This window comes from Brienomyrus brachyistius, chromosome 8 (assembly GCF_023856365.1).
Source record: "Brienomyrus brachyistius isolate T26 chromosome 8, BBRACH_0.4, whole genome shotgun sequence".
Taxonomy (NCBI): Eukaryota; Metazoa; Chordata; class Actinopteri; order Osteoglossiformes; family Mormyridae; genus Brienomyrus; species Brienomyrus brachyistius.
In genome coordinates, this window is record NC_064540.1 from 830,545 (window position 1) to 846,208 (window position 15,664).

At 45.3% G+C, this 15,664-nt stretch overlaps 1 protein-coding gene across 12 annotated transcripts in view; it reads right to left on the reverse strand.

The window, feature by feature from the left end:
* Window positions 1-3,799: 3,799 nt before the first annotated feature.
* ptprt (protein tyrosine phosphatase receptor type T) overlaps window positions 3,800-15,664 on the reverse strand; it is a 210,948-nt gene continuing 199,083 nt past the window's right edge. For all 12 annotated transcript variants that reach the window (XM_049023370.1, XM_049023373.1, XM_049023371.1 and 9 more), the window contains 7 exons: window positions 13,340-13,489; window positions 13,052-13,225; window positions 12,111-12,242; window positions 11,050-11,175; window positions 9,888-10,051; window positions 6,382-6,517; window positions 3,800-5,223 (listed from right to left, as the gene is read on the reverse strand). In XM_049023370.1, coding sequence (XP_048879327.1) covers window positions 5,170-5,223; window positions 6,382-6,517; window positions 9,888-10,051; window positions 11,050-11,175; window positions 12,111-12,242; window positions 13,052-13,225; window positions 13,340-13,489 — 936 coding nt within the window. In that variant the 3' untranslated portion in view covers window positions 3,800-5,169. The remainder of the gene's footprint in view (window positions 5,224-6,381; window positions 6,518-9,887; window positions 10,052-11,049; window positions 11,176-12,110; window positions 12,243-13,051; window positions 13,226-13,339; window positions 13,490-15,664) is intronic.

Sequence of the window (15,664 nt, forward strand, 5' to 3'; positions counted from 1 at the left end):
TATGTACTGAGAAACCAACTTCGACTTATTGGTCCCAGAGCATTTACCTTGTCTGATTCATGCCATTATTTATCGTTTTGCCTCGTTTTGTTTGGTCTTTGTCTTTCAGTGTTTATGTCCAGATTTTGGCGTCCTCTAGGCTAAATTGCATCTCATTACTTTCTCCAGCAAGCCTTGTTCTGGAACCTTGTTCTGGAGTCAATGGTTACCTGTTTCTGTGGCATCCTGCCCGGCATACTGAACATTAGACAGACAGTGCATCAGAAAGGGTGTCTTGTCTGATTTTATGGCAGTAAAACCAGTGTTTGCGTACTCAGAGTCTATTTTCTGACAAGTGTTGGTGAAGAGAGAGCTGAGGATTCCAAGTCCACCTTCTTATCAATACTACAAGTGATGGAAGTCAGAGGTCAGAATGATTTTTGTTCTTTGGCTTATGCCAGTGATGAGAGGAACGAGGCTGAGAAATCCACAGGGGGTCAGATTACCGAGATCCGTCAGTCACAAGCCAATGAGAAGCAATAAAGCCAACAGCACCAATGAGGTTAAAAGGTGGGTAACTGACAGTGGATAACAGCTTTAACCACCATGGATTTCCAAGCCACATGTCTCTCATCAGTGGTGCAGAATCTTTCTGGGGCGCCCCTAGCATCTTTTTCTTCATGTTAGGTACACACAGGGTAACTTACATGGGGGAAAAAATCCTCAGACCTTGTACTTCCCACCACATTCAGTATGAAATCAGGGAGTTGAGAGACTTGAAAGAACCTCAGAAGAGCAGGAGACTGTGTGGGAGCCCATTTACCAATTAAACTCATTAATATTCCGCACTGCCTTCTTCTTACCAATCGTCATCAACCCTGCGGCACAATCACTTCGCAGCATCGGAGCATCTCAGTGCTCTTTTTACATTTCCTGGGAGTAAATAAGTCATCTTCTTTTTGTCTGAGGACAATAATGACGTCTTTGTGAAGCCCGTAATCATCACCGCATGATGGGCATACTGTAACTTTCAGAGCAGGCGATAAAACACCGGGCGTGTTATGTGGAGTTGTTTTCACTTTAATAAGATAATAATGTACTGAAGGAATTCAAATGGATACAGGCCTTTTTATGCCCCCACCATACAGTACACACCTGCCTGCATACTTCAAACAACTTGTGATCAATATACAGCAGGTAAACAAGTTAGATACCCATCCATCCATCCATTTTCCAAACTGCTTATCTTACTGGGTCGCGGGGGGTCCGGAGCCTATCCCGGAGCAATGGGCACGAGGCAGGGAACAACCCAGGACAGGGGGCCAGCCCATCGCAGGGCACACTCACACACCATTCACTCTCACATGCACACCTACGGGCAATTGAGCAACTCCAATTAGCCTCAGCATGTTTTTGGACTGTGGAGGGAAACTGGAGTACCTGGAGGAAACCCCACGACGACATGGGGAGAACATGCAAACTCCACACACATGCGACACAGGCGGAGACTCGAACCCGGGTCCCAGAGGTGTGAGGTAACAGTGCTAACCACTGCACCACCATGCCGCCCCACAAGTTAGATATATGTTATGTTATTTATTTATTTATTTTTACATTACTCTAGGGTATGGAATTTGGAATCGTGACTTAAGATTATATATATTGTTTATATATATTTTTGACTATTTATCATGCAGTATATTTTACTGAAGTCTGAAGTGATTTGACTTGTAAAAGTTTCTGAAAGTCCTCTAGAGCAGGACCTCTCCTGGCTCTTGGCCTGCAACCTTCAGGTGATCAGACCCTGTTGTTTACCACTACATGTCTTGCTGGCTTAATTGTTGCTAAGCCCATTGAAAACTGAGGGATCAGAATGGAAGGTAGTGAGTAAAGCAGCCGGTTATTCAGACTTAAGTAAGACTATTTGCCTTTGTTGCGGTTTCGTGAACAAAAGCATCAATGTGCTCACCCCAGGGGTCTCAGACCCCCAAAAAGCGTGATGTGAAGTTTGAAAGATACCTGAGTCTGAGTCGACATACCACAGAAAGATCAACCCCTGGGCTAGTGGAGATCAGACGTCGTGTGCAAACCCTGCTTTGTTCTGTTTTCGTGATGTTTGTTTATGGGACGGAACTAGAATTTCCACCAATGAAGGTGTAATTTGTTTTTGTGACTTTCATTCAGCAGCTTTGATTGGAACAAATTTGGTGCCAGAACACTAAACATCTGGTTGAGCTCTGTGTACATTGAACTGGAGGAGGAGGACAGTCACATAATGAAGTGTCCGGGCACTGTAGAACCACAACCATGTGCATAACATAATGAAGTGTCCGGGCACTGTAGAACCACAACCATGTGATTAACATAATGAAGTGTCCGGGCACTGTAGAACCACAACCATGTGATTAACATAATGAAGTGTCCGGGCACTGTAGAACCACAACCATGTGATTAACATAATGAAGTGTCCAGGCACTGTAGAACCACACCCATGTGATTAACATAATGAAGTGTCTAGGCACTGTAGAGCCACAACCATATGATTAACATAATGAAGTGTCCAGGCACTGTAGAACCACAGCCATGTGATTAACATAATGAAGTGTCCGGGCACTGTAGGACGACAGCCATATGATTAACATAATGAAGTGTCCAGGCACTGTAGAACCACAGCCATGTGATTAACATAATGAAGTGTCCAGGCACTGTAGAACCACAACCATGTGATTAACATAATGAAGTGTCCAGGCACTGTAGAACCACAACCATGTGATTAACATAATGAAGTGTCCGGGCACTGTAGAACCACAGCCATGTGATTAACATAATGAAGTGTCCGGGCACTGTAGGACCACAGCCATGTGATTAACATAATGGAATGTCCGGACTCTGTAGAACCACAGTCATGTGATTAACTTGAATGAACTACATTCAGACTTTTACTGGAGAAGCCACCAATTGAGAGGGAACGTCAGTCAGCATTGTGAAGAACATGGGAATTTAAATTTGGATTCATTTAAATTTTCCAGGCAAAGCTGCTATCAGAGAGATACTACAGTATTTATGGATACTAAATGTTCATCTTCCAACCACTTATCTTAGGCAGGGTCATGGGGACCGGGAGCTATTCCTGGAAGCACAAACCACAAACCCCCTCGATGGAATGAGGGACCAGATCGGATTCAAACCTTCTACGATGGCATAGTTAGCACTGCTAACCACTGAGCCACCTAGCTACCTTTAAAACCTAAAAGTTAGTTTTTGAAACAATGACTTTGCTTTCAAAGCATAGCGCTGTAAATAAGAGCATCCATCCATCCACCCATCCATCCATCCATTTTCCAAACCGCTTATCCTTCTGGGTCGCGAGCCTATTAATTAAGAGCAGTATTTTCCCAAATAAACTACTAGTCAGTCTTATCATTCAACATCGAGATTAATGCTCCATTGAGTTGAGCCCACCCAGATGCCAGGAACATCTGGAAGGATGACCTTTGGTTTAAACAAACCCGCTGGTGGACTGTGAGATCAGAAGAAAAACGGGCAATTAAAGTAAAGACGTGTATCAGCCTCATATTCGCAATCAAGTCACATCCCCGGTTTACAAATCAATCAAGTTAGATAATGACACTTGTCTATTCCTCCCCTTCAACCACTGCTACAGTACGGAGCCCACGGAAGATTACAGCTGTCAGTCCAACCATGCATGACTACGGCAACAGATTACATTTATTGTATTTAAAATAGCCCATTTAAAACAACACTCTCAGAATACATGTCACACTGTGGTTGTGAGAGTAAAACCATTGGACAGCTCTCATAATGTTAAATATTTTGGTCCCTTTATTAGTGTTACGACATTTCAAACAACAAAGCAACCATGGCATTTCAATCACCAAATCTAAATATCACATTGCTAGTATAAGACAAATAAAAATGTACAAATATGGGGATGAAAAATTTGCGGAAAAAAAAGCAAATGTAAACAAATCCTATTTTCCTTGCCAAGAATTTCTTCTTTCATGGAATAGCAGAGGCTGAGATTCGATTTTATTTCAGTGTAGGTGATTAAAAAGCTTCTTAGACAAACCCAACGTCACCTCTGCGTCTGAGGAAGTCTGTGTGCGTTTAGGCTTTGGACACAGATCCTATTGGCTTCTCCGAATGCCTTGGAAGTGTCATCCAGTGAGATGTAGCAATTCGCTCGGGCCCAGTAATGTCAGTGCGGCACTATCAAGTAACGTGAACGGAAAGGAGGACATCACAAACGTGCACCGATACTGAGGTAAAGAAGAGGCTTCTGGAAAATAAAGTGCAAATTACAAAACACGGGAACCACAAAGAAAACACTGGAACAGTGTGGGAGAAAAGGGGCAATGCGGGGGGGGGGGGGGGGGGGGGGTCGCACCTCATCAGTGAGACACACACCGTGCCGTCGCTCCTCGCACCGGGAAAAAAAAACCACACCCGCACTGGGTACCTACAGGTCTGATTGTCTGTCTAGTGCAGGAAGCTGTGGGGGCAGCAGGCGTCAGAAAAATAAAATGAACAAATAAACCAGCCAATAGCCAACGCCGAACACTCAAACGTTTATAAACTTCTTCTTCCTGTACAGTGTGCGTACATGTGTGTGTGTTCCAACCCCTGGCGTCTGAACCATTGAGACCGAAGATGTACTAAAGTGATATCTGTGGCCATGGGGTGCTGACTCAGCTGGGATTACCTGCCGTCAGGCTCCAGGAGATGCAGAAACACACGGAAGGTGTGCTTTTATCGTTGTTGTTTTTTTAGCTGATGTTGCCACTGAATCAGCATGTTGTGACGTTGTGTTTCTTTTCTTTTCTTTTTACACTGGTGGGGGGGGGGGGGGGGAGGGGACATAACATTCAAGGCAAATATCGAAAAAGAAAGTTACTGTACAATATCACATTACAGCCCAGGATGCACGAGTCGACTCTGGACACTGAAAGCAACGTATTAACACAATGTCTTTCTTTGTGTTTACAGTGACCGAGGGGCGGGGGGAGGGATGGGGGACCGGCGCACAAAAATAGCCCCAGTCAGCAGAACGGTTCCTCGCGTGTGGATGTCCTCGGCTCTCTGCCGCAAACACGATGGCCGTGTCTCTGCCATAGTCTGCAAGGGGCTGGGAGTGGGGTGATGGCACATCTGTTCCCTCCACTGGACCCCTCAGAAGGAGCTCAGGCTCTCCAGGGCAACTTCATAGCAGAACTTGTACTGCTCCTGAAAATGAACCAACATCCCATTTGTACACCACTTCTGGCTTACGTTTTTCACGGCTAATATTGTTTTTTCCTCCTGAGGAGTGGAAACTGACTCAGGTACACAGCTTGCACTGATATACTCTGCAATATTGCACGGTAACACATTTCATCCACATGGTGTCAAGGAGAAAACACGACCTGAACTGAACATCTGCAGATGGTGCTAATGAAGCCTTATGACCTAAAGACCGCGGATGCGTCATCTTCTGTGCTGCATGAGCTATTCCTTGGCAGCATCGTTCAGTAACACCACTAGATGGCGGGGCTAGCCAGAATGGATTGACAGTACACTTCATTCATGCGGGCAGTTTGTTGCTGGCAGGTTTGACCAATCATTTTATTACGCGCAGCTAAAATCATTCACGAGCAAGAATGAAGCAACTTAATCGACACGCAAAAGAACTGAGGCCTGAACTGTGGTTTTATTACACTACGGCCCGGCAGAGTCATGAACACGGATTGTAAAATCTCAGTGACATCCACTCACTCCCTGCGTCTTCTCTATATATTCTTTGTGCATTCAGCAAGTTATTCAATTTTGACAATAAAAGCAAACAACACATGCAACAACATTAATCATTTCAACTATGCATGCACCCAATTTGTAGTTGTAAACTATTCGGGCAGCTAGGGGCTCTAGGCTGGGGATATCCTGAACAGGATGCATGACACATGTATGCAAACCAGCACACAATCACATACTACAGGCAAGTTAGAGAAGTTAATTCTTTAACATATTGTTTCCTAAGTCACAATGCATATTAATTAACCTAAATAGCTAATGCCTAAATACTAACGCTGACTAGTAAGTACTAAAAATATAATAAATACTTAATAGCACAACGCAAACAATTACGTTAATTAATAACAACATTGCCTACTGTATCACTAGCCTGGGTGGCCATGACATTTTTATGCCCCATGCCAACCACCATAGAAATTATCTGCACAATGGTTGTTCTCTTGTATGGCTTTCAGGGCCATTAGATAAATATCCATTGAAGGCAAAGCTGGGAAAATGTGCTATTTCATCTTGTTATATGAAAGTCTGCTTTTTGCTTATCCTGTTTACCCGGGTTTTTGGGGGGTCCTCAAGAAGAAGGAGATCTCCACCTACCATGGTCTCCACCATGTTGGACTTGTTGTTCCTCAGCGTCTTGACCGTGTGGAACACATCCACGATGTTCTGCTGCTGGATCATCTCGCTGATGCTGCAGATGGCGCAGAAGGTGCCGCTGCGGCCGCCACCGGTGCTGCGACGACACGAGCAAAGTGTGACCCGATGCAACACTGCAGCATCGCTGCATCGAGTCATGTGGTGACTGTGTTATGTGTCGCTCAGACTTAGCTTAGATATCATAGACATTATCATACATTTAAATACACATAAACGTAATCAAAACTTTCTTCTTTGTCAAGAATTTCTTCTTGACCAGCCGGGGAAACATTATCAGATCTAGAGATTTGTCATGTCATAGCAAAAATTACTGTAAAATTGCTGAATGATGTTAGGTTGTATTAGTTTGAGCCTCAAAAGCTGAAGCTACTGTTTTAAGTGCAATGAATGCAGGTAACGGTACAGGGGAGTTATTCTGGAATCGGGTCCAACTAAAGTATTAAACCAGCCAGGAGAACAGGACTGAAAATCGATGTAATTCAGCCTGACACTGCAGACAGCTGACAACGAGCCCGTAATGATCCCGTGTGCCACCGAGCAGAAACCTGGCACTGAGAAGAAGGTATGTGGGTCTCACATGTTTTCATCCAGAAAGTTACAGAACTCCCAAAGGAACATTTATTAGAATAATTTTTATCTGAGTCGCAAGATGTGCTCCAGTCAGTGAACTGAACCTCACAAGGATATGATCAGGCTGGGTATGGAGCAGTTTACAGTCCTTCTTTTGTTTTAGGGGTAAAGGCATCTAGATGGGATCAAGATAACCAAACTCAAAGACTGAAAACAGGCAATTTTGACAGAAGTACAATAAAACAAACCAAACGAAATGTTACTTGTGTTTCACAACTTGTAACTAGGTCAGAGTCTGGTTATTGGGGATAAGCGACAGCAACACGACAATTTATACCACAGAGGACAACAAAGGACAGGTGAAGGTGAAGCTAATTTAATTACACAGACCCCTTACACAGACCCATCCTGCAGAGACCTTCCGCCAAGCTGTTTTCACCCAATCATGATTCACTGGAGCAATAAATGGCAGCAATAAACCAAGAGATCAGTGATTCACACGAGAAATAGTAAAGATGCAGGACTGAATTCTAATAAACAGCAAATTGAAACCGTATGAAACAGCAAAAAAACCCTGAGATCTTCTAATTGCCTCATGATGTCCTGAGATGTTTGAAGTCGATCGGAGACTCCCATGATCCCGCAAAGATCTATTGTTCTCTTTTCAAGATGATTGCGAGATCAAAATCTGAAAGACCAAGCAGTGGCTGACGTAATTGCTGTACTACAGACATCTTGTTTTCCATTTGGGAGAAACAGAAGGGGGAAACATTTCAATTGTTTCATAGTTCCTGTCGTGTAGCAAGTAACAGCGATTGACTGAGGAATGTGAAGTTATTTTCAGAGTTTTACGCATAAATTTTCCTGCACGGAAAAATTTTAACTGTTGACTTACGGGGGCTTCGGAGACTGAAACAACAGTGATATGAGATGAATAGAAAGGAAGTGGGTTCCCTTTGATGTGCGGTGGCCTGTACCGCAGCGGCTGGATATGACAAGCTCCCGTGCTTTCATTAAATCCTCATCAATACCCTGCTAAGACTTCATTTTTAATCCCTGGGCTCTGTCTGCTATGGAAATATGTTCACGGTAGTAACATATAAGCCTAAAAGGCTGCAATTAAACATCAAGGCAGTCATTCCAGCTGTTCTATTTCAGATGAGAGGGCAGGTCAAACGTTCTGATTCAGTGCTTGATGCGCGTGGACCTATCGAGAAACTTCACTCAGGGAACTGGCTTCTGGTTCAGCCCCCAACTCCAGTCCAAAGACACCATAAAGGAAGAAGGGGGGCAGTGCCAGTCAACCCATTCAGCGATACAGGCATTCCCTGAGGCATTATCTGCTGATGGGTGGCACGACGTGACTATCTGGCAGAAAATAAACACAACAGCGGAATTTGGAACCAACTGCGTCCTAATTGGAACTGCACCACCAGACCACTGCTGATGGGGGGGTGAGGGGCACTCCTGTTTACTTATTTACTCTTTACTTACTTAGTCTGCTCCCGGGTCGCACTGTTTCTCGAAATCAGATTAGGTGGCCATTTCTGCTTTGTTTATTCCGACTAGATGTGCCCCAGGGAGCCTGTGCCACGGTCAAAGGCGTCCCAACAGCACACACACCAGGGCATATGGCAAGTGCTTTTAAGATGGTTTTTACCCCAGGATAGTAGTACTTACATGGAGGCTTGTTTGACATATTTTGATAAACCTCGTTTTTAATTCTTGCTCAGTGCCGTAATTTAGCTTATGGCCTTGTTGTGGGGGGGTCTCCAAATCCACAGTGACATGTTTGGCTAATACAGAGTGATGCAGAGTGCTACCCCATCCATGTAATAGTTTAAATGAAACTATTTAAGTCTGGGCTGAAATGAAATATTAATCAAGGGTACGCTGAGAGAATGGCAGCTGTCTCTGTGTGTGAAAGCAGGCGAAGGGATCGTTAAATTGACATTTCGTGCACTGCTCCGGCGGGCTGAGGCGACAGCGAGGGGACTTAACCCTTCATTGGCAGCCCGAAGGGAAAGACTGTAAAAATCACTTTAATCCATTGGTGGAAGTCTTTTCTCACTGGAAATTACATATACGAAGGAATATATAAATGTATACCTTAATTTAGATACATATCCATCCATCCAAGATGTATTTCATGGTCAGCCTGGAGCCCCTCTCCCAAAGCACAGGTGATGAGGCAGGGGAATCCATGGGTGGGATTTCGGTCATTTTAGAGGACACTCACATGCCCATGCAAACCCCACACACACACACACGAAGCTGGTTGTGGAAATCAAACCCTTAACCTTGTGTGTGTGTGACCCCACAGTGCTACCCATTAATTATCACTACATATATTTTAATATTGACGACTATCTTCAGTAATTCTCAAATAACAGCACTGCCTCTGAACGTGTATTTCAAAGTGCAGTCCACACATTTAAAAGTCAACAAACTAGAAAGCATTGAAAGTCATTTACTACAATGACCTTTTACCTTCTATACTTTCCCCTCAAATGAAATATTATTAATGTGCCACATTACCATTGACTGCTGTTACTAAATTAACAATAACCCAAAACAAATGTTTTAACCCTATGCTGATGATTGGGATCAATAAAGTTCATTTAATGTAATCTAATTATGAGTGCCACAGCACATGAATACGATGGATCATGGATATTGTGATTATTGTAATTAGTGTATATAGGCCCATATTTGGGTGTATGTGTGTCACCCATCCATTTTCCATAACCATTTATCCAGTAATGTGCCACCGTGGGGCTGCTGTCCCAGACAGCACTGAGAAGGGATAAAAAAACGTCCTGTAAGCGTGCGATGTAGCAGCAGGTGACTAGAGAGCGCCACAGCGTGGGACTCACAGGCAGTGCACCACGGTGCGCCCGTCGCCCCCGTCGTACTGCTCCTGCCACTTGGCGAGGCGCCGCACCAGCTGCAGGATGGAGCGCTTGGACAGCGGGGTGTCGCGGTACGCCGGCCAGCCGATGAACTGGAAGTGCTGCACCAGGCGGTAGCCGTCCTGGGGCTGCGGGGAGAGCGTCACCACCGACGGCGTCAGCACTGGTTATATCGCCCACCTCTCACCCCTAAACATCACTTTATGTCCAGACATGTTCTCATAAAAATCCATCTATCAATTCATACATTTTCTGTAACTGCTTATCCTATTGGGTCGCGGGGGGTCCGGAGCCTATCCCGGAAGCAATGGGCACGAGGCAGGGAACAACACAGGATGGGGGGCCAGCCCATCGCAGGGCACACTCACACACCATTCACTCACACATGCACACCTACGGGCGATTTGGTAACTCCAATTAACCTCAGCATGTCTTTGGACTGTGGGGGGAAGCTGGAGAACCTGAAGAAAACCCCATGATGACAAAGGGAGGAACTCCGCACACGTGGAACCCGGGACCCAGAGGTGCGAGGCAACAGGAACTAAACCACCGTACCACCAGGCCACCCCGGTTCCCATAAAAACTTTAAATAAAATGAAGGAACCGGAAGGTCAGATGGGAGCTATGTTTCTTGGCTCTGGTTCTCGGTGGTGTGGGCACACGCCGGCCCGCTCCGTGCCAATTCGAGGCACTTCACAGCAGATTGGCGACGCTGCTGCGCTTCTTCACACTGCCGCCGGCTTGGTGGCCGGTAAATCCGGCCTGTCACCGCGGGTTAGGGAGACAGGCCGGGTGATGGGGGGGTGCGTATGACCAGCTTACGGGCGCGGGGGTGCGAAGCCGTGACGCAGCGCCAGCGACTTCACACTCTGTCAGACGCGGTGACGCCCAGGTCAACGCCGACACATCGCAGATGATAATGGGGCCCATCTGAGCCATTTAAACCATTTAAAGTCCTGGAGATGAGCAGGATGTCTAGCTGATGACCGCGTGGACTTAACCTTTTATTCCTGGACTTCACTGCCTATGTTCTACGGCATTGGCTTTTCAACGTGGAGGAGAGGGGGTTGCCAGAGGCAACATCCCTGGACGTGTGACGGGGGGGGGGGGGAGTGATTGATCATACCCGGGCCATGTTGCAGATCCTGAAGATTCTGTTGATGATGTCCTCGTCGATGTCTGCGGAGATGAACTCCACCTGGATGGGACCATAGCAGCAGGAGCTCTTCTCGGGCCAGTACTGCATGCAGAGCTAAGGGAAGAAGGGCAGCTCATGACACGGATACCCCCTCTGGCTCCATCATCCCTCCATCATCCCTCCATCCGCCATCCGTAAACAGCTCAACCTACTACCATAGCTGGGCATCCCAGGGAACACGTGACATAAAGTCCACCTTGTGGAATGACCCCCAAAGCCAACATAATGACAAAACAGCACCTTCCATCCATACATTCCATCCATCCATCCATCCATCCAACTTTCCATAGATCTATCTGCTTGTCCTCGGTCTCGGGGGTGGGGGTGGGGGGTTGGGTGGGGGTGGTGATGGGATCTATACCAAACAACGTAGGGCACAAGACTAGGGTACACCCTGCACTGGATGCCAGTCCATCGTAGGGCACATACTACCAATTAGTCTAAATGGAGGAAACCCATGTACCTGTAATACAGGGGAAATATGCCAACTACAAGGCAAGATTCGAACCCGCAACACTGAAAATTATACTTAGAGCTTTGATGGAGGGTCATATGGATGATTTCCCTTCTCCCTTAAAATCAGAAAAAATAGGCCTTTGTAAATGAGCTGAATGTGGCACGTACTCAAGGACGATGCAGTAAGTGATCATGCAGAGTTGAAAAACAGCGGGAGAGTGAATATTTTGGGGAAAGCCCAAATTCTTGGGGAAAGCATTCACTAGCACCCCTTCAGTTTTTAGACTCTGTCAGCATAAACTTACCACATCTAAACTTACCTGCTTTTAATATTTTAGAACAAAATATTTATTCTTGTTGATGTTTCAGAACATTCTTTGATACACACACACACACACACACACACACACCGGTGGAGACTATGGGCGTCTGGTAACAGAATATTTCAAGGCTTCGATGGAAGAGACCAGAATGATAAATCAGGTTGGGAATGTACATGGGCTTGGAGGCCAAGACCAAGGTTCCGCTATTACCTGCGCTGCGTCCATCTCGTTCAGCATCACTATGGATGAGCAGTTGTAGTCGAACACCAGCCTCCAGAAGTCGGCCACCGTGTTGGGCAGAGGATGCTGGGTGACTATGAAGGCCGCTGGCTGTTTATGGCTCTGGAAATCGATGGGGCCAAATTTACATCAACTAAGCAAGTTACCCAACTGTACCTCTGCAAGACAAGTACATATTGTACCAGGGCCGTAGCTAGGAATTCAGGGCTCCCTGACAAAATGTCACATTGGGTCGCCCCAACTGCTGTATACATTATTGTTTTTCATATGGAGGGGCCCCTGAATCTGCCAGAATATCCATGACCCTCTGATGCCCCTGGTTTACATGATCAATGCAAAGGCTAAAGGGATTTACAAAGAAAGAAGCTTTCATGCCAGAATAAGCGAAGTATTGCATTCCAGGATGACACACTTGCTTGGACTACAACTCACAAACTACACAGGAAACACCAGGGCAGAGATTTCCTGCTAAATGTTCAGAAGTCACCCAAGGGTAAGGGCCTCCATTGACTTTGAGAATTTGTAGCATTTCGTTAGTTTGGTGTAACCCATGTGTGAGCTGCCGGAAGGTTCTGCCAAACACGCAAAGACATACAGATGTGGTCTTTTGTCAGAGGCGCAATATCCTGTGTCACACTGCAAGGGAGAGAACGTTCAGCCATGTGTTCCGCAGTACCCCCTTCTTTCACTTTCCGTGTTTCGCAGCTAAGTGTTCAGCTGCCATTGTTTCAACCCAAATATTCAGTCTGATTTGCATATACAACTATTTCAAGGAATTTCAATATATTCCATAAACATTCCTTATGTCTGGAACTTGCATTCAAAAATACAGCATTTATTGAAAAGAATATGTACCAGTTTACTGATATTTAAGTCAGGGGAGTCATAGGCATCTCTGTGTAGACACTCACATCCATAAGAGCAGCATTAATGTAGTTGCTGGTCTCTCCATCGACGGAGATGAGGAAGGGCAAGCAGCGGTCTACTGACAGCACGTCCATGCTGCGATTCTTGTCGTGGTTCCTGGGCAGCAGTCCCACACTGCAGTCCTCTGGCCTCACCCGCGGGGTCACGATGTTCAGCGTCTGGACAGACACATCAACAAGACAAGGATGCAGGGGAGAAGCGAACATGTGAAACACTGTGTGAAGCTGTGCTGGATTCTCACTCAGGTTAAGGGCAAGGAGGGCGGCTCCTACCTGGAATTCATCTTTGATCTGACTGGAGTTAGTCTGAGGGTCCAGCCTGCTGATGTTATAGTATATTTCTCTGAATTCACAGACTGGGATGGCCGTGTTGCCACACAGACAAGCTTCCAGGATGGCGTCGTGGACAAAGACATACTGCTCCTGCAATGGAACCAACCAGCTATCACCACTCTGCATGGCCTGCACCACGTCACCCAGACAGCACCCTCTGATACCTATTGCGGTGAAGCACAGAATGTTCACCATCCACTAAATATTCTGATTCATAATTACCTCTTACAGATCAGGCTTCTACATGCACCCAGAATAACCATGCGGATTTCATACACACAGATCTGCGGTTGGATTCCAGCCCCTAAGGTGTGAGGCGACAGCGTTACCCACTAAGCCTGGCCTACGATGATGAATATGGAGATTCGTTTTTTTACTGCAGTGTCCCACATTTGATAATACGTATTTTTTTAATGGTCTGAATATCTGGTTACAGACTTTTTATGGGAGGTAACCAACCGGTTAAAGGGACCTAAATTGTGGCTTGAAACAGTCATGCTGCCTTTACAAAGCACAGCTTAATCCCCAGAGCAGGCTCTTATTGCCTAACAGATCTCTAAACATTCCAGGCCAAAAAAGAGAAAAGCCTACTCTTAATTGTAGTTCTTTATCCCAGAGTGCAGCATAGCTACCCTCCCCCAGCCATTATCCACCTTGATCTTTCCAGCAGAGGAAGCAATCTAAAGGATTAATTGCCTTTTGTTGTTTCGTGCAGGATTATTGTTGTAACTGTACGTCACACTGAACAAATTGCTGTGTGCCCATTACTGCCAGGGGCACCATTAACGTGTCTCTGGGTTTCTCGAGTACAATCGTAATATTTTTTAATGGACAGAAACATCTGTGTTGGGAACTAAAAGGAAAAATAATCTCTAAGTGTGCAGTTCTGGTCTGGGAGCTCATTTTTATTAAATAAAACCAACAATTGCGTCTTTAACTCACAACTGTATTTGCAGATAAAAGTATAAATAAGTTGTGCTTAAGTTTCATTACACATGAAAGAAAACATGAAAATGATTTGCTTCTTGAAGTGTGCAATTACATATTCAATCATCTGATTTAACAAAATTTCAAAAAACTACAAAAAGAAAACTTATTTTTTGTTGGTCACCAAAGAAAAATTTAAAAAGTAAATTTTCATATAAGGCAAATTTCTCTGGTTTTCCAGCCACCCATAGTTGCTAATCACATCTTCTGACCCCTGTGTATGGTACTGCACCTTTTTACTTAAAAAAAAAGAAATAAAGCTAATTAGGGATACAAACTGCAGGTGCAATTAGTTTTACTGAAGAGCGTTAGAATACCGTCAAGAGGTTATAACATCTGTATATTCTCAGTTTTCCCAAAGAGTGGGCCGTTATGAATACATGTCAGGCAGGAGTGAGGCTCTATGCCGTGAATGCAGATATCTTGAGGCGATTCTCAGATGCTGGAAAGACAGCAGCCAAGCAATCACGCTTCCAGCTATTCTTCTGCATTCGGCTCCTCTCTGTGTCACACCCATCTGCTCTCTGTGCCCCCCTACCCCTGACAGACAGCGTACGGAATCTTTTCACAAACCCGTCTTATTTGTAGCGCATTTTCTTTGGCTATTCTCACATCCAACGGCCCGACAGTCCAATTTCATTCACTTTTCAATTTCAAACCTCGTTCCCTCCCCTTGTAACCTCGTCTGTTATGCTTAGTGAAAAAAACACTCAATTTTCATGCCTAAGAAAAAAAAAACTTTACCGTGTTACACAAGCTGAAGTTATCCAGTAAAATACTACTCAAGTAAAAATATCTGGTTTTAAAAGTAGTTAAGCAGAAACTACTACATATTAAAATCTATTAATCTTACAAAAAGCAACCTAACCCCTCTAAATGCACTCGACAGGTTTTAATGTAGCATTTTAAGTTAGTTGCTCAGCCTAAGAAAAACCATCCATCCATCTTCAAATCGCTTATCCTACTGGGTCGCGGGGGGTCCGGAGCCTATCCCGGAAGCAATGGGCACGAGGCAGGGAACAACCCAGGATGGGGGGCCAGCCCATCGCAGGGCACACTCACACACCAGTCACTCACACATGCACTCCTTAGCAAGTTCAATTAGCTTCAGCATGTCTTTGGACTGTGCGGGGGGGGGGGGGGGGGGTACCGGAGAACCTGGAGGAAACCCCACGAGGACATGGGGAGAACATGCAAACTCCACACACATGTGACCCAGGCGGAGACTCGAACCCGGGCAACAGTGCTAACCACTGTACCACCATGCGGCCCCAAGAA